We start from the raw sequence: 27,599 nt of genomic DNA on the forward strand, positions 1-27,599 counted from the left end.
CTGACTGACTTACGATAAGTGGGCACATGAACAGGAATCTAAGGACCTTTCAATCAGGTGAATGGTTTTAACCACAACTGGACTGTGGCTACTGATGTCACTGTTGTTCACACGGTTACTGATTGAAACGTTGATCAGGTGACTAAAACATTGGTTAGGTTTGATAAATGCTATCGGGCTACATCATATCAGGAAAACTATACAGTGCTATTGACTTAGTGTTTCAATTGCAATGTTTTTGTTCGGCATTTACATTCATTCATTCATTTTCTACCGCTTTTCCTCACGAGGTTCGCAGGGGTGCTGGAGCCTATCCCAGCTGTCTTCGGGTGAGAGGCGGGGTACACCCTGGACTGGTCGCCAGCCAATCACAGGGCACATATAGACAAACAACAACCATTCACACTCACATTCATACCTATGGACAATTTCGAGTTACCAATTAACCTAGCATGTTTTTTTTTTGGAATGTGGGAGGAACATTCCAGTACCCGGAGAAAACCCATGCATGCACGGGGAGAACATGCAAACTCCACACAGAGATGGCCGAGGGTGGAATTGAACCCTGGTCTCCTAGGTGTGAGGTCTGTGCGCGAACCACTCGCCCGCCGTGCCGACCCGGCATTTACATATTTATCATATATTTAGCCACTTGTTACTAGGCAGAATTCAAGTGGTGTTATCATTTGGCAGACAGGATAGGGAAAGTCAGCAGAAATAAGAATAACACAAAATAAAAATAAAAATAAAAATAAAAATAAAAATAAAAATAAAAATAAAAATAAAAATAAAAATAAAAATAAAAATAAAAATAAAAATAAAAATAAAAATAAAAATAAAAATAAAAATGTATATAATGCAACATGTTTTGTATAGTATACAAATATATGGGGTTTTCATTAGCTGCATGCTATAATCATCGCAGTATGGACTATTTCTGAAGGAAATATTTGACTTGGAACTACTGAAATAAATAAACGTTTCAAATTTATTGAGATGCACACTGCCAGTTAAAAGTTTATAGCATTGAGTACTGTACTGCACCTCCAAACATTTAATTTGGTATTGTACATTTACAGTACATTTAAAAGCATTGCTTTGTTTTAAATCATTTGAAATAGTAAGCATGTGATTTATGTGTAGAATTTTGTCTTTAATTTAGGATCTTTGACAAATTGACCATGTGGAATTACAGCTTAGGAATTGAATACGTTTTTTAAGAAGTGAATTTTTTCCAGGTTTTCATTTTCAAGCAAGGTTGTCCTGAAGTGTTAGTATTCAGCAATAAGTGTTAGTATGCTAACATGAGGCAAAGATGAGAGGTATGACCTCCTTCCTGCATCTCCCACGGCAACTGGAGGCAGGCTCGGGGGCGTTCAGGGGGGAGGAGGAGGAGTCAGCCCAGGTGGTCGAGCCTGCGTAAAAACGCACCAACTAAACACACACGCCAAACGGCAACAGAAGCTCGACGTTTCATGCAAAAAAAATCACATTTTTTGTAAATGAACAACAGTAATAAAGTTTTTATTTAAACAGCTGGAGCTCACTTTTTTTAACGATCTTTGGTGCTCCGACCCGGACAACAAAAACGGGACCATTTTTTGTGTGCTTTTTGGGGGGGATATATTTGTGGAGACAACGGATTACGTGGAGCTATGTTTAGGAGAAGCAAGAGTCAAGTGCTGGTGGATTACGCCGCAGAAGAAGACGACATGTCCTGGCACTACCGTCACTCCTACAAGGTAAACCATACTGTGCACACAATACAGTTTTACAGTGTCTACTCTACAAAATAGTACGTTTAGTGGTGTCTTATTTTTCCTTGAGGCACAAAAAGTTGTTTTATTCACATTTTTCCCACATTTTACTAGTAAAACTAAAAAAATACAACTATTTTCTGCATCAAATACAAAGACATATATAGCAGCATACCATAGCAATCCATGAATACCATAATATGAGGACGAGTCACAGCAACCTAATTGGATGTGAGCTAGCAGACTACTTCCTGGTTCATTTAGGAGGCCATAAGATGACTAGAGTGTACCATTTGGGGTTCTTGGGTGGGGGGAAAGGAGTCACAACTGAAATGATCAGAAAGAGAATATGCAGTCTCCAAATGAAAGTAAATGTTAGTTAGCAAGCCACTTCCTGGTTTATGTTAGAGGCCATAAGAAAACTTGACTGCCATTTTTTTTGTGACTTCCTGGTTTCTGGGAGATGATGTCAGATGAGAAAACTGTACTATTTGGTATAAACAGTAATAAAAGGAAATATATTTTCCTAATAAAGATGAAAAGTTTGTAAAGCACTATTTTAGTGTTGTTTGTTTGTCGATATGTTAGCTAGCAGGCAACTTCCTGGTTCATAGAGGATGATGTAGATGACAAGAGAGTACCATTTTGAATTCTAGGGTGGGGGCAAGGGTACCGTCATGACTCTATCAAACTGAAATAAAATAAAATATATTCCCATCCATCCATTTTCCTCGGCCTAATAAAAGTGAAAAGTTCATAATGTTGTTTGTTCGTCCATATGTAACTAGCAGTCACTTTTTGCTTTGTAGAGGGTGGTGTAGGATGATGTGAGATGACAAGACTGTACCATTTTGAATTGTAGGGTGGAGGAAAAGTTCCATCATGACTCAAACCGTAATAAAAGAAAATACATTTGTCGAAATGGAAAGTTCGTCAAGTACAGTTTTGTATTTGTTCGTCCATACAGCAGGTTACTTCCTGGTTGACAGAAGATGATGTGGGTTGACAAGACCCTACCATTTTTTCTTGTTTGTCTGTCTTTATATATTGAATATTATATTGAATATTTTTGTAGTGAGAGCACAGAAAACCTGTTTAGAACCTTCTAAATACAGTTTTTAAGATTATTAGAGCCCTCTAGACATGAAATAACACCCCTATAGTCCTCTTTACATTGTATTAGCCAATATAGTATACATAACAACAGAAAATAAAACATATTATTCATAAATAATACATTAGCATTGGTTGAGTTCCTTGTTTTTTTTCTGGACATCGTATTTTCTGCGGTGGCTACTCTCTCATTAATGTAACATTACTGACACCTAGTGTCCAGTGTAAAATGCTATATATGCTATATTATATATATCTTTGAATGCGCCTTCTGAATGTCTTACATGTGTATTTTTGTTCAATTTATGCTTAAAAATATTTAAATTAGGCCATCATTTAAAAACCTTGAGCAAAGCCATGGAATTCAAAGCACAAAATGGCAAGGGACAACTGTACAGTATAATAGTTAGCTACTTCCTGGCTTGTGCTGAACAGGGCCGTACCATTTTGGATTCAAGAGTGGGGAAGAAGGTTCTGCTGCGACCCCAACATTTAAAAAAAGCAAACGATTCTTACAAAGGTGAAGATGTATCAAACTTGTTGATGTTCATTAGCAAGCTGCTTCCTGGTCCATGCATCCTGATTTTCACCAAAACTTAATGGGTTACTACATGTCTTGTTTTGAGATAAGTGAGCCATTTGAGTGAATCAGCACCATTTGGAGTCAAAGGCAATCAGGCGAGGATCAGCATGAGGTCTGAAAGGCTCCGCATCAGCACAAGTCAGTCAGCAGCTGGTCTGCGTCGAGATGTCGCGGGGGGTCATTAGGTCAATCATGATAACACACGTAACATTTACACTACTTCTGTTACTTTTTGTTATAAAGTACTGTTAGATGAATATCAAAGTATGTTGAGCATTCATACCAACTGGCACCATCTCCTAGTATTTTTAATATGTTGTGATTTTAAAGTGTGACCCCAGCCGTGCTTTATTGCCCCCCCCCTTGTTGAGTCCCTCCCTGGGAACTGCAATTCTGCCTACAAGCAAAGGGCGCCCGGGTTTATTTGGCTGATGTGGGATCAGAGCAGGACTCCCAAATTCCCGGGAAAAGACACCAGGGAGGAGACCTCCGCGAGGAGACCTAGCAATAAAGTCAATCCATGGAGTTGGGGGTCGTATCATGACGGATTAAATGTCAGTGAAAGCAGTGATGGTCCACACTACTACAATAAAGCTGGAAAACACAATTTTAGAATGAGATTAAGGTTAAGTTTAGTGTTCATGTACGTTGTCTGTATCATCTTGCATGATTAAATGCACAAAGACAAACCCTCGGAGATGATTGTCATGTTTATTTATGTATAGACCTCTAAGATCAAATAAGTTTGTCCTCAAATTTGTGGGGATTTCCAAACATAGTTTCCCATAGAAAATACAAATACTTCCAATGTCAAACTATCATTATAAAGCCATAACAAACCTCTCAATCTGTCTCATTTTGCAAGGTTAAATCCGCAGTATGCTGTTTTGTTGGTTAAATCCAGAGATTACTTTGAAATTCTGCTTTTCTTACAATTGTATATTCCAACAAAAGCTTCTAAAATATACCTTTAAAGAGCTTTTGTGACAAATGTTGTGATGCCACACAAATATTCCAAACCAAAAAGTAATCTCGTAAAAAAGTAATATGTAGATTATTTTTATATTCTGCTCTTCTTACTAGCTTACATTCCAACAAAAGTTTCTAAAATATACTTTTAAAGAGCTTTCATTACAAATTACATGCTGTCACACAAATATTCCAAACCAGTATGCTGTTTTGTTGGTTAAGTACAGAGATTATTTTTATATTCTGCTTTTCTTACCATTGTATATTCCAACAAAAGCTTCTAAAATATACTTTTAAAGAGCTTTTGTGACAAATCTTGTGATGCCACTCAAATATTCCAAAGGAAGAAGTCATCTCCTGGTTTAAATATGTTGTTTATTTTTATATTCTGCTCGTCTTACTAGCTTACATTCCAACAAAGCTTCTAAAATATACTTTTAAAGAGCTTTTGTGACAAATTTTGAGACAAACCCTTCTGCAGTTCATTGCAGCAGAAAAATTGCCATTACACCCATAACACAACAAAATGGGCTTTTGCTGCAACTCTAACAACTAAACATAACAACATCAGATACTATATATATATATATGAACGATTACAGAAACAGTCCTATTTCTAATAGTGTGTGACATAGGCCAGTACTCCTGATTCTGAAGGCCCCCCGGGGCCGATTACAATGACATGGCAACACACAGAAGCTTACGTGAAACAAATATTAGAATTTGAGTTGTAAATGTAGAGAAGGCTTTGCTGACTATCATACAACTGTAAAAATAAGTATGTTTTTGGTGACTTCTCAAATACGCTTATGCGCTTATGAAAGAAGTTTCATTAGTGTTTTAAATCATCAAAATATGGCAAGATACTGCAACTATTACATGTTATCATCAGTGTTAATGCATGTATATCAAACCATGCAACGTTGTTAGAGGCTTTTTTTTAAGAGTGCTAAATAGGTGTATCCCAATGACAGCATTGTAAGCTAGCTGAAATTAATTTGTTTTCTTGTGTTCTAATGCACACAGAAAGGAAAGAAATATGTGTTCATGTTTAAGATAAGAGATAAGATAAGATATGCCTTTATTTGTCCCTCAGTGGGGAAATTTGCATTGCACAGCAGCAAGAGTACAGAATCAGTTAAGCAGTACAAAATACACAATATAGAAAAATAAACAATATAAACAACCCAAGTATTAACAAAATCAACAGTTTTGAGATATATGACCAGTCTATACACTGAGATCTTGCTAGTGAGTTAATATGAGGCATTATGGAAATAATAATTGCATATAGAGCCCTTAATATTGCACATGAAGGTTGATCAGATATTGCATAAGGATTCCAAAAAAGTGCAGTTCCCTTATAACTACCCTACAAGTGTAAAAATAAGTTAACCACACTTAACAGTAGATGCAAAAACAGTACTTAATCTTTTTTGTGACCTCTTATAGTGAAGTCAATAACATGAATCATAAGACCATACATATTTCTGTCAAGTCAAACACAATGGAACCAACCCATGCCATGGACTCCACGGCCCTCCATCGCCCTTTCTGATACAGGAAAGGCACACTCCTCACATCCCTGGTGTGTGTTTGTTCTATTTGTGTTAACTGGTACATGTGTGTGTGTGTGTGTGTGTGTGTGTGTGTTTCAGGACAAAGACATACAAGGAGAGGAAGAGGAGGAGGAAGCTGTCACAGCAGTATCCAAGGTAAACAACGCACAGCTTCACACAAGCCGGGACGTAACGCAGACCCTCTGGCCTCGTAATTTCTACTCAACTTACACTCTTCCCTGTCGGAATTGATCTTTTTATACACTCGTCTGCATACAACGTGGTCATGACTGAAAAAACATCCATTCATGGTGGCCTTCAGTCTAATACCTTTCTTACTCTAGTTGTGGAAAGTTTGGTGCGGTATATTTCCGAAACAATCAGCAAGATGATCTCTGTCAGCGTTGTATTTGCTGTAAACAATACTGTTATGATGTGGGTTTCAACACAAAGTGTAGATAGTGAGTGTGCCGCGCACACACAAACCTCTGTTGAAGTTTCGCAGGTGACTTTGTTCACACGACATATTTCACCAGCTGTCCTGTTTAGACTTTGTGCCGGAGAAGGGAAGGAAATACAACATTCTTTAAGGAGCCATTGGGAAGGGAACAATAACCCTGGAAGAAAAACAAGGCTTAACATTTTGTCTTACACAAGGACTCCTGGAAGTGGACATACTCGGCTACGTTATCAGTCATCGCAGTTATGATCACGCACGCAAAAACAAGCTAATATACTGTAGCTGTTGTTTGCCACACTTTAAAAGAGCTTTCTTTGGAGTTGTCAGTGAAGGGATGTTGTTACGGTCATTTATGTGAGGTGAAAAACATTACACTGCATGAGTTATGGCAGGAGGTTACCTACAGCCACACAGCTGTTTTAATGCCAATGTTTTTTGATTTGCCGCTAATTCTGGAGTAGAGGAGAGTTCCGAGTTTCAACAGAATGTTGGTCCATGTTCTGTGCCGCTTATTCTCACTAGAGGTGCGGGTATGCTGGAGCCTATCCCAGCAGTCTTTGGGTGAGAGGTAGGGTACACCCTGGACTGGTCGCCAGCCAATCATAAGGCACATATAGACAAACAACCATTCACACTCACATTCATACCTATGGACAATATTATCTAATCTAAGTTTATCTATTTATTCATTCATTCATTTTCTACCACTTTTCCTCATGAGGGTCACGGGGGTGCTGGAGCCTATCCCAGCTGTCTTCGGGCGAGAGGCGGGGTACACCCTGGACTGGTCGCCAGCCAATCACAGGGCACATATAGACAAACAACCATTCACACTCACATTCATACCTATGGACAATATTATCTAATCTTAGTTTATCTAATCTCAGCTTTTCTGGGACTTGTTTAGAAGTTGTGATTCAGTCCAATAAATATCTGCACTCCCATCCGCTTATCCACTGAGCTCCCAGGAGTAATTTGAGCAAGGATCCCAGGGCCAAAAACGCACATTTATCAAATGATGTTATGAATACTGAGAATGTTTGGATAGAGGCAAAGGAGAGGCACGGATGGGAGGAGGAGTACACGGTGGTGTGCCCTTGACGGCCGACATTTGTAAGTCTTTCCAGGCGTGGGCAGAGAGGAAGCCAACAGTTTGTTCAACAATCCTGACTCAGTACAGATGCAAGTCCAGGGAAGCTTGAGCCAGTGCAAGAACGTCATCTTTAATATTTTTGAGATGCAGTGTTCTATCCATACCTGTCCTAGCTAGCCAGAGCAGGGCTGTCAAAAGTGCCCATGGTTGTTGTTGTGTTTTTTATTCTAAAAGTATATCTTAACAAGAAAACTTAGAAACAAAGCAAACAAAATGAAGTCCTCATTTCTGTCTTTTTTCTTCTTAAATAAATGTCCTTTTTAAAAAATATATATTATGACTTTATTCCAGTGATATTGGAACTTTTCCCCCCTAACTTAATTTTCTGAAATATGTGCTAAGTCTACATACAGGGTCAGGCAAAATGATCTGACACATCTGTAGGTGTGATCTGTAGGTTAAATAAAAGGCAAATAAAGTAAAGAAACAAAAAAATGTTTTTATTTTCGAAACGTACATATAATGCCATTCTGTTGCATTATGTTTTAAAAATTAAATCAGTTCTGGCGATGCGAGGTCGACCGGTTGATTTTGGTTTCAATGCAGATCCAGTAGCTCTGAAGTTGGTAACCCATAACAAGATGGTGTTTGGAGCTGGTACGGGATCATGTCCACCAAGATCGAAGTGCAAACGGAATGCTTGTTGTGTTGCAGTTACAGATTAGTTTGTTTTGATAAACGTTTCCACAATGAAAGCGCCATGCTCACCAATCCAATTCATGGCAGCAACTGAAAAAGAAACGAAAAACAATGGCATTATATGAAAAAAATGGCATTATATGTACTTTTCGAAAATAAAAACACTTTTTTGTTTCTTGACTTTATTTGCCTTTCATTTAACCTACAAATGTGTCAGATCATTTTGCCTGACCCTGTATGTGTTTATCCATGAAAATAGCAAAAAATGCTAGTATGCTAATGTTAGCATGCTAACAATGCTAACATGCTAACACCAAGCATGGTAGTGCTAAATGTTTATATACAATATTTAGCCATGAACATAGCAAAAACAAAATAAAGTCCTAATTTTGGGGGGAAAAAGTCTGGTTTGGTAATTTGTCATTAGATTCAAACATAATTATGCCCAAAATATTACGCTGTTCTTTCAATAATGTTTTCATATCTTAAATGTAACCACAAAGCGATGGAAATTAGGATTGGCATCAAAATACATAAATTATGAATGTCTTGTGCACCCTTCCAGGAGGCCAAGGTGAAGAAGATCATGTCCAAGAAAGAGAAGAAGGAGAAGAAGATGTCCTCGAAAGACGACGAACACTTTTTGTTGACCGGAGTGAAGCTAGCAGACCGAAGAGGGTGAACATTTTGTATATTTCTGTTTTGCACCTGCACACAAAATGGGCCAAAAATGGAATCTCCCTTTTGAATGAAAAAAAAAATGGTACACATACAGTTTGAAGATGCCCAGTGGGATACAATGTGGTCGCCTACAACCATGCATTTGTAGTTATCAACATTACTAGCGCTGTGTTTCTTATGCAAATGTCCTATTTATGTACCCTTTGTCTTTCCTTGAAGATCTCACAAGAAAATCAAAGACGACGAAAAGGAGAAGGACAAGAAGGAAAAGCCGGACAAAGGTCACTGTTTTTGGGAGAGCGTCACCATGACGATGAGGCAAATCTCTCCCGTCAAAAAACTGGAGAAGATAGACGGCTGGGAGACACCTCAGCCACACCGCAACTCCAGCGAGACAGACGCAGCCCCAAAAGAGGAGGCGGAAGAGGACAAAACCCCAAATGGTGATTTGACCGTGCCTGTTCCTGACTCTTTAGACCTACCATTGGAACTGGCCACGTGGGCTGGCCTGGAGGAGGACTCCTCCCGCTACGCCAACCTGTCGGACTCCAAGGATCCCACATGCGCTGTCAGGTGGACGGCAAGGGCCAAGGTGAAGCTGGCCGGGATCAGCAGGATGAGCAGAGGGATGGTGTCGGAGAGTGCATGGGAAGGATTGAAATAGTCCAATAGTGGCTTTCCATTCCTTGCAGGACTTGCGGTAAAGCAGGGTAGCTAGCTTGACATGGTAAATAAAGGCCTTACACAACAGTGACGTGTCAAGTCATAAAAAGTTCAGCTTCTACACAGTATACTGTACTTTTCCATGTTACCACATCATAATACTGCTACAGGAGTCTTTCTAACTCTTTGTGCTGATATGAAGAAACACCATATTTCCTCACCTAATGTTTGAGGGTTTTTATTGACACAACTGCAGAGAGAGCCAGGCATTGTACAGTAGATATGCAGTACATTATCTCACAAAAGTGCATACAACCCTCACCTTTCAGGAACTATTTCATCAAAGTATACTGTATTTTGTCCAGAAAGCTGTACTTAAGAGTAGTCAGTGTACAGCTTGTATTGCCGTCTGATTGACTACGTACAAGAAAGCCATTATTGTCTAAAGTGGCACCTTGCTGGTGGTAGTCAGTAGTGCTGCATGAGTGCTACCGGGCCACATGGCAGTCCAGTGCCTAAGAGGATTAAGGCAGTACCAGACAACAATGGTGCTCACACTGAATATTGACTCTTTGGACACGCTCGCTGTGAGGTGGAGTCACTTGGGGTGATGGCGTTTTAGTGTGTTGTGTTATTTTCAGTGAACATCCTTCGCCACATTGTGGTTTGAATTTTTTTTAGATTTTAGAAGTATTTTTTTTTCATTTTCAAGCACAAAAATGGCAAAATGATTGATAATGTAAATACATGGCATAAAGAAGACATTCAAATTGTGCATGTAGTATTCTACAATGGTCACTAGGTGTCTGTAATCGTTCAAACTTGATTATTATTGCTTGATTGATTATTTACTGCAGGTTTAAATGATCTCACAACATCAAAATCATAATAATAACAGGCTATTATTGCGGGCACCTCCTCTCCTCCACATATCCTCAACAAATTTACTGCAACAATTTTATTTGTGTCTTAAATGGCTTATTTCCTCTGATTCCATATGAAGTAATACAAATATAAAGGTGATGTTTCATGTCTAGAGGGTTGTAATAATGGTAAAAAATGTATAAGATCGTAAACAGGTTGCCTGTGGCATTACTACAAAAATAGTAATTTTTTAAAGAATCCTACTGGAACTGTACGCTTAGAAACTACGCGGAAGTACATGCAAATGTACTTTCTATATTATTATTTCTTACTGCTACTAATACTACAAACACAATTGGAGGCGGAGCGAATTGTTACATTCCTTAAAGGGGAACTGCACACTTTGGGAGGAATTTTGCCCATCATTCACAATCCGTATGTGATACATGAACACATTTATTTGCCTTTTCTGTGCATTACAAAGCCAGAAAACGAGTTAATATAAGTATTTTATCGTTTGATATACATGCTGTGATCGTTCAAGAACAAGCGTATTGATGATAACATCTAATACTTACAGTATCTTGCCGTATTTTGATTATTTAAAACATTACCGAAACTTCTTTCCTCGGCGCATTGATTTCACATCTATCATTTAGCTTATGCTACTTTCGTCATTATCAGCAGCATAGATACAGCGACAACATTTGGAATGTCCACTCTCCTGGGGTTCGTCCTCTCCTTGGCTGCGCGTTGAAGTCCAAGACGTGTACTCCAGTCCTCAGGTAAAAACCGCTGACGGCAACTCTTGTTGAGTTTTCGTCGCGAAATTTAGAGCCAGGTATCCACTTTTCCTTCTGTGAGTGACGCTGACATGGACGGCTAGCAAGGTGTCGTGTTAGTCCGCCAGATAAAATAGTTTTTCATGTTAGCTGCTACAATAACAATAACGTTGTAGCTTGGTTAATATAGAGGTTAATGGAACATTGTTGGCATTTTAAAAAAAGTTTTCTTATAGGGGCTTTAGCGTCAAAATACATATTTCCCATGACGTCCATTGTAAGCTTGCACATACTAACTTGGTTTCTCGTGCTAGAATGCACAGAATAGGGGAATAAATATTTGTGCATATTTCAAATCATGTTTGGCAATGATGGGCAAAATTCCCCCAAAAGTGCAGTTCCCCTTTAATGGTATACACTGATAAGCCTGTATCTGAAAGAGGTACACCTTCATTTTCATCCATGTGATAATCAAAATGTAATGAAATAATTACTATGTTTTAAATGAAATATCATATATAATATATAAACAGAGGCTTTCGTTTCAACGCAGACCTACCAACATGTACACATTTACAGTACTCAAAATACAATTTGACCTTTGAATATGCTTGTATGTGCTCTGTTTTGTTGCATTTTCCTGGGTTCAGTTACAAGTCCAGTCTGTACAGTACATGTTATTATAATTTATATTTTCATATGATTTGGGATCATTTTCACAGACAATAGTTTTCATCAGATTTATTTTGTGATGACAATGATTGAAGTGATTCTGTGATTTCAGATGCCTGACATAAATGAGATTGCAAAAATGAAATGCATTATTATTAAAATGGTAGTGTAATCTATTTTCATTAGTTTAATAGTTAATATGCTCCATGGCTCAGAATGTATGTGAGCTACGTCATACTTAAAGAGCACATTTAAGATGGCTTCATATGGTAAAAATCACTGACGTAAATAAATCAAAACATATATCACTTTGCAGTAAAATGTTATTTACAGTATATGCTATTCCACAGGTCATTAGCTTGAGTCTTCAAAAATGAGAAATGAGACCGTATATATATATTGTAAATATTTAATGATTATTACGCTACTCCCTGTCCCATAAAAGCCATAAGAGTACCATGAACAGATTTGGAACAGAAAGGAATATTACAAAAGTTGGATACAAAACTTTCCCTACAGTCATAAACAATACTTTCCATTTCCATTTGTGTACTGTATTTAGAAGTAGTCTGTAAAAAGTGTTAATGGAAATTATTTTCTTTACGAGTAGAAGTACCTGGAACATCAAAAGACGACATAAAGGATGTAAACAGAGACATGCATTCGGTTATTGCAGGAAAAAAAGACATCACAATGACAAAACGGTTATTCAAACTCCAAGACATAAACATTAGACTAAAAATTGATTCGTCTCATGGAGGAACCGAGGCAAAATGGAGTGCACTACTTGACTATAACCGGCATAGGCGCCATTGATTCAACAATGGGAAGTTGAGCTACTGCACATCCACACTATGCTTCCAATACAACATTGGCATGGAAAGAGGAATTCAGAACATTTGCATCCCATTGAAAATATTGATTAATTAAACCAGCCGCTCAATAGATACATATACATATATAATCTGCAACTTATTTTTACATTACTCATCATGTTTACCCCCATTGACAAGCTAAAAGTCACTTTGCACTTTTTATATACACACACACACACACAAACGCTATACATACAGTAGATATGCATGTGTGTGTGTACTCTATATAGAGTCATCCCTGCAATATCGTGGTTCGATTATCGCTCCCTCCCAGGAATTCATTAATTAATAAATGATGGCTTTTTTGCAGTAGACTATGATCTATTATTAGTCAAAACATGTTGAAATACAAGTAATGTGTAGTATTCTGGTCACTAGGCGGCAGTACTGGCACTAAACATTGACATGTGACCTTACATTACATGACCGTAACACTGCATGAAGTTAGCCATGGCCTGTCCAACATGAGTGAGTGGAAAAAAAAGTTCTCCTCCCATCCTGTGTGGAAGTGGTAAGTTTTTGGCTTTTAAAGTTTAGAAGAAATACATTGAAAGCTAACTGATTAGCTTGTAAGCTTGTTTGCTCACTAACTAGCGGCAGTCTCGAGTCCCTGCAGCGTTAGTCGCAATTGTAAATAATATATGGTTAGAGCATATAGAGCACCCCTATAGGGATGTTATTTCAGGTCTACAGGGCTCCAATAATGTTAATAATTGTATTTAGAAAGTCATAAACAGGTTTCTACACTCTAACTACTTGAGCACTCAATTTATTAACACAGAATACCATATAGCGGTCTGGTCTGGAACCAGTTAACTGCTATAAATGATGGACGACTGTATATAGACACATACACACACACACATGCAGATGCATCTCAATGAATTAGAATGAGAGGAGAATTTTTTTCACTCTATCATGTCGGACTTGGCTTGGCTGACTTCATGACCTGGCAGTGTTACGGTAATGTTAAGGTTAATGTCTCAATGTTTTGTCATTACTGCCATGTAGTGACCACAACACTGCATCACTTGTATTTCAATATGTTTTAACTAATAACTATCATAACTATAGCCTACCAAGAAGCAGTGATAATTCATTAAAGAATTAATTTAATTTTATATCTTATAAAATTTGATGGTGGTCAAAAACGTTGACTTCGTAAACTAAAAGGAGCAGCAAAAACCTTTAATTGGTGTCTTATGTGATCTTAATAAGTCGAAGTGTGGAAATCACTTTTGCACAATATTCCAATTTATTGAGATGCACCTGTTTGAGTTTCCACTCAAGGTTGACCTCAACAATTGTGCAAAAAAGAGAGTAAAATTTAATGTTAAAAATTCTCAAAATCATTAACTTGCAGTTCATTTATTCTTTCCCGTCACCCGTGGAAAGACTTGTGCGTAAATGAATACGGACTGTACTGTACTGTATACTGTAACATGTACCCCCAATTGAAGCCCTTTGTATTACGGTAAACAACATCCGGATCTCAAGGTTGGATGCCGCTGAAAACCAACTTAGAACTGGAAGAGGTTGATAAAGTGCTGCGGCGAGACAGGCATGAGGCAGCTGTCCGGATCGTTGGCGGTGCACGGATGGCCGCAGTCCTGTAAATATGACAGTGTTAAGTGTTAAACACGTTGGATAAACACCTCTCTGACTGAGTTGATCAAAACCCAGCACGCAGGATGTTTGATTGTGCGCCAGTGACTGTGACCATAATGAAGATGATGAGTTAAATGGGATGGTGCATTTAGTGACCGCATTAAGCGGATGATCAGTTCTAAAGGCGGTCATCTCAGAGAACGAGTGTACCTTGAATAACAATGCCAGGTGGCGATCCTTAAGGAGTCGGGGAGGAGCAAGGAGAAGGGTGCAGAGAGAGCAGAACAGTTAAATGGTAGATGGGGAACAAGGCAGGGAGAATCGTAGGTTTGGGTGTCGGAGGAAACCAACGGGAGGAAACAACATTGATTCCCCAGGGCTGAGTCCCTTTGGTGGTTAAAAACCCCAAATAAAAGTCCACGGCACCAAATATCCAAACCTTTGGCTTACCTTCCAAAAGAGGATGCTACAATGTTTGCAGTAGTGCAGAGTGTCCCCGTACTGCTCCTTCACTGGGTAATGCTTCTGAAGCGTGAAGTACATCAGCTTCCAGTCCACGCTATCACTCTTGGTCAAGACCAAATTCCTAGAGAACGGCTAGAAATACATTTAAAGATTAAAACGGGAACTCAGTGTAATAATTAAACTGGAGACTGTGAGGCACAGTTTTGAGCCAAAGAACAGTATATGCAGTACACTGGAGAAATGCTGCCATCTAGTGGTCAGCGGTCACACCACAGCCTGAGTCTTTTGTGTTTTTACCTGTTTGTCAGAGAAATGGAAGTGGCACAGCCTCTTCCACAGCATCCTGTTCTCACTGAGGATGTGCAGCGTGGGCGTGGCTTGTCCCAGGTTGATGATGTCGCAGGCGTCGGACAGATTATAAAGGATTTTGTCCTGCATGTGCAGCGGCAGGTCGCTGAATGACATGCCAGTGCATATTTGCTGCAGGGACAAACCAAATCCAAACATGGAGGTCTGATTAGTTTTTTTACAACGACCGATGCGGACGAACATCTACCTTCGGGATCTGCAGGTCGCTGAGCTGCTGCTGCCACTTGAGAATGTTCTCCAGACGACACAGCCAGATGTTGACGTTGCCCACCAGCACGCACCTGCCCACGTGGAGTGTCAGACTGTGCAGTGTGGAGCTGAGATCCTGCAGGAGCTCCTTGACAAGGCGTGGATTATAGTGGTCCTCTGCAACTACACTCCACATAAAATGAAAGCATCCAAAATAGGTCTGTTCGTTATATGAAGATATCACATTAGATAGCTAGGTAGCTAGATAAATAGATGCATGGTACAGTACTAAACAAAATTTGGGAACACTTTCTCCTACAAGACAATGCAGGCTCTCGGGTGAGCTGTCGCCCATCCCAGCTACAGCCTGGACTGCTTGCCAGCCAATCACAGGGTGCATATTAAAAGACAACCACTGCATGTTTTTGGGATGTAGGTGCAAGCTGGAACACCCAGAAAAAAGCCACACAAGCACAGGGAGAACATGCAACCTCCACACAGAGATGCCCAAAACGACTGCGAGGGAGACGTCCTCCACCAAGCTGCCAAAACAGTATGTATAGCACAAAATCTAAAGGCCATCTTGGCAAGAGAAGCAAAAAAAACCTTGTAAATATTCCCTTGTGTGCAGCTTGGTAATAAATAAATGCTACAAGTATGCAACATTTGGGCAAAACCTATGTAATATACAGTATGGAAGGCCGTTTTTGGCACTGAAAGGGAAATAATATCCAAATGATAAGTCATACCTTTTCGTACAATCTTCTCTAGAATGTTGAAGTAGTTTTTCTGGGCGGCTCCGCTCAACGATGTCAGCTGGGATCTGGCTATTAGCTGGAAAAGCTATACAGTGCAAAGAATAGCGAGAAAGATTTAAGACAGAAAATGGCCGATTACACGTGATGATGAGATCGTGGCTGCCCACTTTTGCCACATAGTTGAATCGTCTCAAGTCGTGGATGGCGCTGGAAAAGTCCAGGCGGTTCAGTGCTTCGCCTAGAGTGCAGTACCCGTGGCGCTGTGCATCATAACATGACAGTGTTTTAATCTCACGGTAACAAATACGACATGCAATTTCATAACAGACCTCATACTCACTTCTTTTGTGCTGCCTTTCTGCACGTAGATCCATTTATCCCTGAAAGAAACTGCAGAAGGATAAAACAGACACAAATTACCCTACTATCCCAGGAATAATGACCAACCTGAATATAAGAGGAACCCTAGGAAAAAATATTGTTTATAGGAAAATGAATCACTATTTTATATTTGAATAAAATGTCTCAAATGATGACGGTGCACTGCAAAAACTCACACTGAGATTTTGTGTTGTTGTTGTAGAAGTTCTTTCTCCTTTTTGGGGTGGCAAGTTCACAAATATCTTGAACAAACAGATGGTCATCGTTGTCACAAGGGAACCTGAGAGGAAAATTTAGTACATTGACTAACTGTGTCAGTCAGCATGTATTGGGGTACCTTTAGGGTTATTAGGATTGGCTTTAGGTATTGCATCTTATTATGCAGGTGTGCCTAATGAAGTGGTCAACAAGTGCACAAACAGGCTACGCCTCGAGATGAGCAAGCTTAACTGTAATCCCCTTGTCTGCGTCAATTTACGAGGTCAAACAGGAAGACATGCGAGTGCAGTGATTTGTCTCGCCGAATTATGTGAGAGGAGGGCTGCAGCCAAGCATTTCACACATGTTGCATACGGAAACGACAACCTCCTTGGAGACAAAAGAATACGTCAAGGAGCAGTAGCCGAAAAAGAAGGGAGGATAAGTGGCGAGATTAACTACATCCAGAACCATGTAGACTTTTTAATTTTATGTGCAGCAATACTGGCTGTGCTCTGAAACAGTACAGATAGAAATCATTGCATTAAAATGACATGTATTATGGGATTTATTAGGTCTAAGAAGATTACAGAACGGCATCTCCACGGCAAGCTAGCTGTTTTAGTGATTTCATGATTTATAGTGGTAATGTTTTACACTTGTTCGTACTTGTGAATCTGCAATGTGATTTTTTTTTTCATTTGTGGAATGGGTAGGATTAAGTAAACTCTGCTTCTTCCTACTCGTTTTCAGACCCGTGCAAACGTGATATTTCACATAACAAATTGTTGATTGTTAAAGAGAGTGTGTTTCTCTTGCAATTATATTAGAGATGGGCATTTCATTATGTTTCCTTAATTTGCCACGACGAGAACAATCAATGAATTGTGTTAAAAAAAAATATATATAGATTGCAGTAAATTAGTTTTATGTTTACGCTAAGAGAAATACAGTTCCCATGATGCTTAGAGTGCCCGACCAGGAAGTAGGTCCATATTAGACTACTATCACATAAAAGTCATATGCAGCGAATGTTTTCATCTGACAAATCTTAAGTAACTTTGATCAAATGTAGAATTGCTACAGCTTCTGCTGCATATTACGTGAATTATCATTCACAGTAGTGATGCCATAGCTCACAGTCTGATAGACTTTTGGCTGACCTTTTCTCACGCGATAGCTTTTCTATTATGAATCTTGCTAGATCTTGGCCTTGATTGCTCATAATAAATCAATGAGAGAGTATATGTAAAATACTACAATGTGTACAATGAAACAACATAGTCTTTCAGCACATGGCATAATGTGCCAGTCTGCACCTCCACTTAATGAGGTCACATTGCCAGAGTCAAGCTGCCACTTGGCGAGGGGCCAATCTGGTAGCGATGATGTCACCAGTAATTGTCCCATGCCGTGACTCGGGTCTTTCAGTGAGTGAGGAATGCTATAAGTGCCGTTGTGTGTTCACAACAATCAACAGAAAATTGCAACATTGTCACCCAAGTGAAATGTCACCGGGTAGCATTGAGATTCCCACTTTTAGTACTTACGCAATGCAAAGAACAATGTGACACCATGTCCACAATGGACCGATAAGCATTGCAAGCTTTAGGCATTAGTCAATAATGACTAATTACTGGAAGCTGCTCCAAAAATGGTCATGCTTGCTGTCATGAATATGAAGTATGCATCAATTTCCTATCCTGCTTCGGTTCATACGATCATACAACCCATAAAAGGAAATCTTTCATTCGCAGCAGTATTTCATTACTTCTGCATGTCTCAACAAAGCTCGACTGATTGAGGAAGATGCAATGATGGAACACAAATCATACAATTACAATGTTTCATTCAGAACTATTTTGTGTATATGTCAGTACATGTGATGCTATTATATTGTGAGACTTAATCATGCAGTTCCTGTAAAAAGTAAACAAAGTAAAGGACAAAACAAACAAGCTGTGACAAGACAATGAAAATGACTTGCTCTTACTGCTTTAAATCTAACTCTCTGTTGCTGTCTTCCAGTTCGTGTCCATAGAAGACCATCCTCTTCCAGCCATGTTCTGTCTTGGTCCAGGTGCACCCCGGGGACCTCCAGTCCTTGCCCAAGAAAGGCATTTTTTGTGGTAATTGGGGGTGGGGGTCCCTGCAATGCAGAGCACCTGCAAGATTTGACATGATGCTTAATTAAATTATCCATTTTGAATTACACTTAAGGCCTGGCGTTCATCACATTCAATTATCGATACATTTTCATGGTAATATACAGACAAAGGAGTATTAGATTTATAATGTACAGGTTTTGGATCCACTACAGAAAAAAATGAATAGTATTTATAGACAAAATTGTTAGTAACGCATTGATAACAACAACAGTTTACACACAGCATTACGTTTCTACAATTGTAATCCGTAAAATTGTAACGCTAATAGATGAATACAACACATCTAATAACGACTATTTATATAAAAATAAGCTAAACTAACCTCAACAGGCAATGACAACTCCTTTATGTACGTCTTCCGTGTTTGTTCCTTGCTCTTCTTTTCCACCGTCCCCTCGAAATATTGACGGAAGTAAACACAGTACGGGCTCTCAGCTCAGCTACGCCCACTTTCTCTCTGACTGGACGAATCATGGAAATATATCTTGTTGCTACGCAGCGTAACGCTGCGGATTGGCTTAGGGCGCTGTCAATCACTGTCTTTTTCTAATCCTCTCTGTTTTGTTGGGGCTTTCTCCTGCACGTGACAGAGGACGTTGCACATGTACGAGTGTTTTGATTTTTTTAAGTGGGGGAAGGGACAAATAGCATTAACATTTAATGATACATAAACATATGTATGTACTGTTAAACGTGTTGATTTAGTACAACATGTATACAGATAGCTCCCACATGCTTAAACGCTTTGTTACTTTAGAAAAAATAAATGTATACGTCTGCATGAGGTATGTACTTCTGATACCTTGCAGTACCATAGCTATACATTGGATTATTATTGTTTATCACTGTGTGAATGCTTAAGACATGGTGGAAGCCATCTTTTTGTCTTTCACTTTTTCTATGTGTTCTAAATATCTATATATGTTTTGATATCTTTAGAATGCCTCACACAAGGATTGTGGATGATGGGCAAAATTCCAAACAAAGTGCAGTTTTCCTTGAAGCATTCACATATTCCCTAGTATTGCAGTCCTATTGCTACTAAATAGTGCAGTAAAAGTATAGTAAAAAGTAATAGTAAAAAAAATAGTAGAAAGTGCTATAAGAGACAAAACACTGACACAGTCTTTGTGTCATCTTTTTTCCACTTTGCATTTTTCATTTCAGACATTATTTACACCCAAACATGACAAAACTCACCAACTTATAAATCTATTTGAACAGTGAATGCTTTTTCAGACTTGTTCTTGCTGAAATATAATGGATTTTATGCAAAATAAATGAACTTTGACAGAGCAAGGAGTCAACGGTAGAAATACTTTGGGGGTGGAAAATTTGTGCTCACGCTAGAGCAAGACATGACTTGTCTGGATGTCAGTCAGAATTCTAAAAGGAGCGTCTACAGTATACATACATATACAGTATAATTGTTATTAGCAAGCATGCGTGTAGGAGAGACCAGTTTCACCTCGGCGGTTACAACCTTTCACCGCTGCAAAAAAAAAAAAAAAATGACAATGAGACAATTCAGACAGACTGACGAGGAAGTGTGATTAAGTTACCTTGGATGTACTGTAAATGTAAAGGTACAAAGTATAGCTTCTTTGTGTAGCGAACAACAGCATCTTGTTAATATGTGTTTACTGTCTACTGCCAGTCCCATATGAGACAAATACTCAGTCATTGCTGCAGAGTCTGATGAAATTTTGGATTCTTCATTGAAGGCGGAAGGGGACATTAGTACACACATTGCACAGGGACGCACACATGTACGAACACATACAGCACTTTGCAAAAACATTTTTTCCTGCTTCTTAGAAAATGACGTAAGATGACTTGACTGCACCATTATTGATTCAGGAGTGGTCCATGGTCAAACACTGGTCTTTTTCTTAGAGTTGCACCAAAATTGTATGATTCCTTCCTTCCACTTGTTCCACCCGCCCACACAGTTTCAAGGAAGGGGAGTATATGGTTGGGACACTCCCTGACTCTGACTGCCCGAAATCTGAATTTCTTGAGCATATTTTATGGAGTTTTCTGCTCACCACGGAGTGTTTACTCTCTCAATGTTGGAACTAAAAACCGATTTAGCCTTTAAACATATCTGGCGTTAGCTTAGCAGTTTGACAGAAATTTTGTCTTTGTTTAAGTCAAGCTGAAATGTTGACATGTACCACCATTACGTAACACTTCACAGAAATTGGTTTTGTAGTTACCGCATAAACAAAACAACCCCCAATCACATTGTTTGCACACGTGTGCGCAGCAGAGGCAATGACAAATGCAAAGTGAGGTCAACAATCTGTATTTTCTTGGACAGAGGGTTTTCAGAGAGTTTAAGGTTGTGGGCCTCTACCACTCCCCAAATTTAGTTTGCTCTCTTACTGTTGTTTATTTTGCCTTTAAACTTAACTCTTTGAAAAATAAATTTTTTGTTCCCTCCCAAGGGTCGACCACCTCACATATAGGTTTTAGTCAAGGTCTCTTAACTTTTTCCCGCTTTCTTTAGCATTTTTGCAGCTGTACAGCCATTTGATAATCCGTGCATTCCGCTCGACCACCGACGTCCCCTGCCGTATCTTTTTGTGTAAGACGTCCTCCTGCAGCCCGTCGCTGTCGTCGCTATTCCTGGAGAAACCGTCGTCCGAAGCGGAGATGCTGACGCTTCGTAGCTTTGTCGCGATTTCGTCCGAGCGTGCCGAAAAGTTCTCCTTGCCCAGAGATTCGATGACCTCCCCGTCCAGGCCGCAGTACTTGAAAAAGGCATCAAAGTCTGCAAAATTCTTGGAATACCTGGAGCTGATGTCCGAGCGAGATCGACCGACTCCTTTGTTCCTCCTGATCTGAACCTTCAGGAGGTTCGCAGATGTGCTCAGACCACCCAAAGTTCCCTTTTGCCCCCGATCCATGCCTTTGGTAGCGCTTTGTACTACATTATTCCTCCTCTCAAAGGTTTGGGTGGTTGCAGTTGAGCCATATTCCTCTTGTGGGTTGACTTTTTCCACACCGTCTTCACTCTCGCATTCCTTTTCGGCTGTTTCAGGTAAGGGAATGCTTTTATTTGCAGTGTTAAGAAGAAGCTTACGCGTTATGTGATGTTTGCGGTCATGTCCAACACTTCTCAATAGTTCACATTTCTGTCTGTAAAGTAAAAGGGAGTCGGGTCGCTTTTTGGAGCTGGAGCGACGTACATTTCCGGCCAAAGAGCTATGTTCTGGAGACTCGTGGTAACGGTTGGATGTCCGATCAGAGGACCCCGTGCTGCTGATGGATGCAGATCCGAGGCTGATGACCGATTCTTGAGTCGAGTTGACCACCTGTTGGCTCTTCACATATTTGGGTTTGCTGGCAGCAAGTCTTTCCACAGCACTCATGGGTCCTTTCACCTCACTCTCCAATTCCATTTGCTTTCGAAGGTACTCCGGACCCTTCTCCAGGATTTTTGAGGTATCACTAGGTGTTTCCATAGTGGTAAGGCTCTTCCCTCAAAGCAGCTTATTCCTCATATGACAGGTCACGAACACTTTGCAAGCGAAGGATTCCATTCGATCCGATCCTTTGCCTGAGCATGTTTCCCAAATGGCGAATTCTCTTTTTTCTGCTCAAACACACACCTCTAAACCCCACCCATCCTGCGCATGGTTGGTTTCAACCAAACACGGACCTGTTCAAAGTACACCTGATAGGATCACAAGTAAGAGCAGTGACATCTGACACTGACACTTATTACCTACTCTCTCTCTGGAGGGGCTTTGCCTGAGGACATGTATGTCCTGACTAAAGAAATCAATATTTATGTTCTCTCCTTTTGCACAATGTCTATAGTTGGATAATACATTGATGCATGAAATGAATAATACAAAGTGGGATTTAAGTAAGAAAAAAAACACACCTACTAACGGATGGTGATGCCAATGGCCACATACCATTGTAAATCTCTGGTCTTAGGCTTTTTCTAAGTAATGAGACATTTAAGACTCATAGAAGTTCTTTCAATATCCTCACTCATTTGTCAATTGCCAAAAATGTTCCAAAAACTGCTACAAATATATAATATATTCATATTTTTTTCTACTGAACAAAGCAATCTTTTTATATATACTTCAGCCTGAAATACATAATTCATTCATTCATTTTCTACTGCTTATCCTCACAAGGTCCGCGGGGGGGGTGCCGGAGCCTATCCCAGCTATCTTCGGGCGAGAGGCGTGGTACACCTGGATTGGTCGCCAGCCAATCACAGGGCACATATAGACAAACAACCATTCACACTCACATTCATACCTATGGACAATTTGGAGTCGCCAATTAACCTAGCATGTTTTTGGAATGTGGGAGGAAACCGGAGTACCCGGAGAAAACTCCACACAGAGATGGCCGAGGGTGTAATTGAACTCTGGAAATAAATCATATATTTTATATTTTTGGTAATATTTTTAACATATTTAATGATGTATACATGTTTTATATTGAAATTTTATTTTACATATTATATATACTGTATGTATCATAATTTTTATATTTAAATAATATGTATAGGTTAGTATATTTACATAATTTATTGAATAGCCTATCTATTATTATTATTATTATTATTATTATTATTATTATTATTATTATTATTATTATTATTATTATTAGGCCCTGAGAAGAGACAGTGATTGGCAACAGTGATTTTTATGTATTGTTATTTTGTCAACAGTGTCAGATTAATGAGAGGATTTGGCTTTAAAAAAAAAGCTTTTTTAAAAAATTAATGTTAAGGAAATATTAATCTTTAACCTCTGAACTGTTTTTAAACTATGGGGAAATATTATTACTTGTATATGTATGACAAGCGTGTGGCAAAATGTAACGTCCTTAGGACGTTTGCCATGTTTCTTAGGTGCAATGTTGCAAACATTCGCTTGTATTCATACAGCAATGAATATATGCTATATTATCTTGTGAAAATAGTCTAATTTGGGGCATAATATAGCACTATATTATGATCTTATTATGTCGAGTGGAACGCCCTGTGCCTTGATAGTACACCATAAATGATCTTTTCAAAAGGCAGAGGGCAGCACTAGACCTGGCTGCCTGTGGCTTTAGGATGTAACTTAAAATTAATGTTCACTGCTTTCCTTAAACTAAATCTTTTTCCAAACATAACAGAAGAAGGTGTGATCTTTCTCCTCCTTTAAGTTGCCTCGCATGTTGCATTGTTTTTGGACTCAATTATCATTCCACATCTGTTTTCTAACATTTGTGCTTTTTTATTCAGGCCTTTGCTTTATTCTTTGGCCCGTTTGTGTAAAGCACAAATTGTCCACTTGGGGATTCAAGATTGTTTATTTGTACTTTCTCTTCACGTTGACATCCTTCTAATCATGACTGTTTTGAGATGAAGTGTCTGATGTTCAAGTCCAGGTCTACTACAGTGCGTCAGCGTGATTAATAATTTTTCTCAATGATTATGTTTGTATAAGATTTGTATTCTGGACATAAATTTGCAGATATTTGGCTACCTTAGTTCCTATCATACTGCAATGTGAATATTATATGAATGTGAATATTATGTATGTATATTATGTAAGAATGGCTCTCAGAATAAGTGCAAATTTAGATGCACTTAACGAATGGAAGGTTGTTGCACATAACATCAATGTTTATTCATCTTAATGCTGGGACGAGTAGGCAGAAAACTACAAACTACAGGGTGTACCTCGCCTCTCGCCCGAAGACAGCTGGGATAGGCTCCAGCACCACCCCCGTGACCCTCGTGAGGAAAAGCGGTAGAAAATGAATGAATGAATGAAATCGTCCATAGGTATGAATGTGAGTGTAAATGATTGTTTGTCTATATGTCCCTTGTGATTGGCTGGCAACCAATCCAGGGTGTACCCCGCCTCTTGCCCAAAGTCAGCTGGGACAGGCTCCAGCATACCCTGTGACCCAAGTGAGGATAAGCGGCATAGAAAATAGATGGATGGATGGAACATTATTCGAGCCCTCTAGACAGGAAATAACACCCCTATAGTCACTTTTAGTCGTATTATCCAATATAGTAGACATACAATAAATAAGACTCATGGTTGTGTGTGTTGCTATAAATGTGTTCCCTACAGGAGAAGAGTGATATATTAACCGTGACTTGACAAATGAAGCTGTTGTTATTGTGCTGTTATATAAAGCACTCTTGGCTTTCCATGACCTTTCCACTTTCCCTTCCCTTATCTTTTTTTTTGCTTGCAGCTCACAAGAAGAAAGTGAGAACTTTATCTTAAATTGGCAGATGCATGTTTCAAACAAGCCCTGCATCACACACCCTCTGATGCCGCTGAATCCCAGGACAGTGGCGGCCTTTGAGAGCACGTAGTACATTGTCTGGTAAGTGGTCAGATCTGTTTCCACTTATTTGAAGAAGGAGACAGAAGGGATCAGAGTCCGGAGGGGAGCGCGATAAACACAAACACATAGAGGCGATTAGTCACAATTCCCCTGGGCCTTTCCTCCTGCGTTGAATTCCCAACTTGACAAATATATTCTCCAATTTGACGTGACATGGCATCGTCTAAATGATTTTGTTTTTTACTGAGTCATTCACAATAATTAATTTCCATCCCTGAGACGTGAATGAAACCGGTAGAGTCAATTTAAATAAAAGGCTCACAAATGAAAGCATCTAATTTCCGCAGGCATCTTTTGCTTGCTGTTATTGCGTCAAGTGTGATGGCTCTAATTAGACATTATGAATGCAGCACTAATAGGTCTCTGGCACTCAATTAGTAAATATCTATTTATCCCTAGCTCGTCTTACAGTAAGCTAAAAAACAACTTTGTTGAAAAGACGTCTCCTGCTGATGTGTTTTGTCAGGGCAAATCTAATACTTTTATCCTATGGGGAACATCAACTAATATAAATTAATATATGCTGTATACATAATACAGTAAGTTCTATTGATTCTTGCCAAACACCATCTGCTTTATAGAATTCTAATGTTGGAATACATTTATTTTGCCCAGCATCCGTCTCTCCAACATCCGAAATTGAGGTAATTTATGTACTACTGTCCAAAAGAGAAATTCAACCTCATTCCACAGCCAAGATTCTGCAATATACTGGAATCAATAATTCCTTTGGATCCAGTCCGCAAAAACCTGAACCTGCTTTTGATTTGAACATGTAGATATCTTCCTAACAAGCAGCTGCAGTGTTCCAGCTGTAAATCATGTCAGACGTCAAGCACATACATACATGAGAGAATACATGTTTAACTCTCTTGAAAAAAAAAAAAAAAAGGAATTGTGACCCACTGATCCGTGGGATAATTTCCACAGGATAAACATTTGCACTATGAATCTAATAAGGTGGAAAAGGGACTTCGGAATGTCATGATTAGATAAAGATAATATCAACAGATCTGCAAAGCTTGGGACTGTTTGAGCGTCAAATGGCCAAAGCAATCAAATGGTTATGAAACTTGCACAACAGCAAACAGTGGAAAGTTTGAATGCCCTCAAAGTTGTTTGGATTTGTAACATTTAAAAAAAACAGGGCCTAGAATCATTTGTTTTGTCATTTTTACATTTTAAAAATAATTGTAGTTGACCTTTTTGAGATCTCGCGGGGTGTCACGAGACAAGGCAAGGTTTACTTTTGCCAAACGACAATGAAAAAATATTTTCAAAATATGGCAATATATTGCAATCTACTGATTGAATTTATATTTCGTGACACTCTTCTGCACTCTGTGTGTATGCCAGTGGCCCCGCCTCGACAGAAATTGTATGACTTACAATTAGGGATGTCTGATATTGGCTTTTTTGATGAAAACCGACTCTCAACCAACTCTCAATTTCCGATATATGTGTAACGTGACATATCTCATGTGATGTCGGTTTTCATGATCAGGAAAAAAATCACTTTGATAATTATCTGTACCGATAATTATCGACATCCCAACTTACGATCTATGAAACAAACGCGCCAGGGTGCTGAAAATGCACAGGGTGAACTCTCGTTCTGCCTGTTTGGATGGTACAGACAAGGGAAACAAACACGCATGCACATGGCAATAAATTGACACTGGTTCATTTTCATTAATTGTGTGATTTATTCATGTTTTTGGAATGTGGGAGGAAACCGGAGTACCCGGAGAAAACCCACGCATGCACGGGGAGAACATGCAAACTCCACACAGAGATGCCCGAGCGGGGAATCGAATCCCGGTCTCCTAGCTGTGTGGCCTGCGCGCTAACCACTCGAATACCGTGCAGCCTATTGTGTGATTTATTCCTGTCGTATTGTTTCAGGCATAGTGTCCGTGAGACATTTTTTTCTGAATGCGAAATCAAATTTTAATCTCTCAAACTCTTGTAACAGTTTGACACTGGAATCTAAATATATATTTAACAAAACCCTGGAGCAGATAGCATGTAATTCCCAAGAGAATCTCACTCAATGCATGACATGACATCCACCTTAGTATATGAGTTTGACTGTCACAGCATCTTAATTGATTATAATTAATGCATCCCAAACCTTATGGAGATAAAAAAACGAACAAGCAAACTACACAGAGCAATGTAAACCATTAACGAAAGAAAGTGGACAGCTGTTTACACATCCTTGACATTTCATGGTGAGTATTTGTATTTTCTTTGTTCTGCACGCACAATACAGCTGAAAGGTTTCTCTCTCAATT

General features: G+C 39.1%; 3 protein-coding genes across 5 annotated transcripts; 1 reads left to right on the forward strand and 2 right to left on the reverse strand.

Annotated features, from left to right (window-relative positions):
- The first annotated feature begins 981 nt into the window (after window positions 1–981).
- On the forward strand, window positions 982–19,714 carry si:ch211-225h24.2 (uncharacterized protein LOC564539 homolog). The gene is made up of 6 exons (XM_058057113.1): window positions 982–1,742; window positions 6,081–6,137; window positions 8,799–8,911; window positions 9,134–11,226; window positions 15,838–15,954; window positions 18,767–19,714. Exons 1-4 carry the CDS (start codon window positions 1,656–1,658, stop codon window positions 9,576–9,578), a joined length of 702 nt encoding a protein of 233 aa, XP_057913096.1. The 5' UTR covers window positions 982–1,655; the 3' UTR covers window positions 9,579–11,226; window positions 15,838–15,954; window positions 18,767–19,714.
- On the reverse strand, window positions 12,289–19,881 carry fbxo25 (F-box protein 25). 3 transcript variants are annotated; one of them, XM_058057110.1, is made up of 11 exons: window positions 19,229–19,881; window positions 18,732–18,887; window positions 16,717–16,820; window positions 16,500–16,549; window positions 16,327–16,419; window positions 16,151–16,244; window positions 15,400–15,584; window positions 15,141–15,323; window positions 14,829–14,975; window positions 14,589–14,615; window positions 12,289–14,380 (listed from the first exon to the last, which is right to left on the reverse strand). In XM_058057110.1, the coding sequence occupies exons 2-11, from the start codon at window positions 18,857–18,859 to the stop codon at window positions 14,291–14,293; spliced, it is 1,101 nt and encodes a 366-aa protein (XP_057913093.1). In that variant the 5' UTR covers window positions 18,860–18,887; window positions 19,229–19,881; the 3' UTR covers window positions 12,289–14,290. The 3 variants fall into 3 exon arrangements, with proteins under 3 accessions (XP_057913093.1, XP_057913092.1, XP_057913094.1); XM_058057109.1 differs by having other exon boundaries at window positions 18,732–18,903; XM_058057111.1 differs by lacking the exon at window positions 14,589–14,615 and having other exon boundaries at window positions 18,732–18,903.
- Window positions 19,882–20,033: 152 nt separating this feature from the next.
- Window positions 20,034–22,587, reverse strand: fam110c (family with sequence similarity 110 member C). The gene has a single exon (XM_058057112.1). The coding sequence runs from the start codon at window positions 22,374–22,376 to the stop codon at window positions 21,381–21,383; it is 996 nt and encodes a 331-aa protein (XP_057913095.1). The 5' UTR covers window positions 22,377–22,587; the 3' UTR covers window positions 20,034–21,380.
- Between the last annotated feature and the right edge of the window lie 5,012 nt (window positions 22,588–27,599).

This window comes from Doryrhamphus excisus, chromosome 19 (assembly GCF_030265055.1).
Source record: "Doryrhamphus excisus isolate RoL2022-K1 chromosome 19, RoL_Dexc_1.0, whole genome shotgun sequence".
NCBI classification, from domain to species: Eukaryota; Metazoa; Chordata; class Actinopteri; order Syngnathiformes; family Syngnathidae; genus Doryrhamphus; species Doryrhamphus excisus.

What these genes read in the sequence shown, in the direction of transcription:
- si:ch211-225h24.2 (XM_058057113.1), top strand. Translation starts at nt 1,656, where the DNA reads ATGTTTAGGAGAAGCAAGAGTCAAGTGCTGGTGGATTACGCCGCAGAA. An exon ending in CTGTCACAGCAGTATCCAAG is followed by an intron (nt 6,138 to 8,798) that starts GTAAACAACGCA and finishes GCACCCTTCCAG; the next exon opens with GAGGCCAAGGTGAAGAAGAT. An exon ending in AAGCTAGCAGACCGAAGAGG is followed by an intron (nt 8,912 to 9,133) that starts GTGAACATTTTG and finishes CTTTCCTTGAAG; the next exon opens with ATCTCACAAGAAAATCAAAG.
- fbxo25 (XM_058057110.1), bottom strand. Translation starts at nt 18,859, where the DNA reads ATGCCTTTCTTGGGCAAGGACTGGAGGTCCCCGGGGTGCACCTGGACC. An exon ending in AGAGAGTTAGATTTAAAGCA is followed by an intron (nt 16,821 to 18,731) that starts GTAAGAGCAAGT and finishes TTTTCCTCTCAG; the next exon opens with GTTCCCTTGTGACAACGATG. An exon ending in ACCTGGCATTGTTATTCAAG is followed by an intron (nt 14,381 to 14,588) that starts GTACACTCGTTC and finishes TCATATTTACAG; the next exon opens with GACTGCGGCCATCCGTGCAC.
- fam110c (XM_058057112.1), bottom strand. Translation starts at nt 22,376, where the DNA reads ATGGAAACACCTAGTGATACCTCAAAAATCCTGGAGAAGGGTCCGGAG.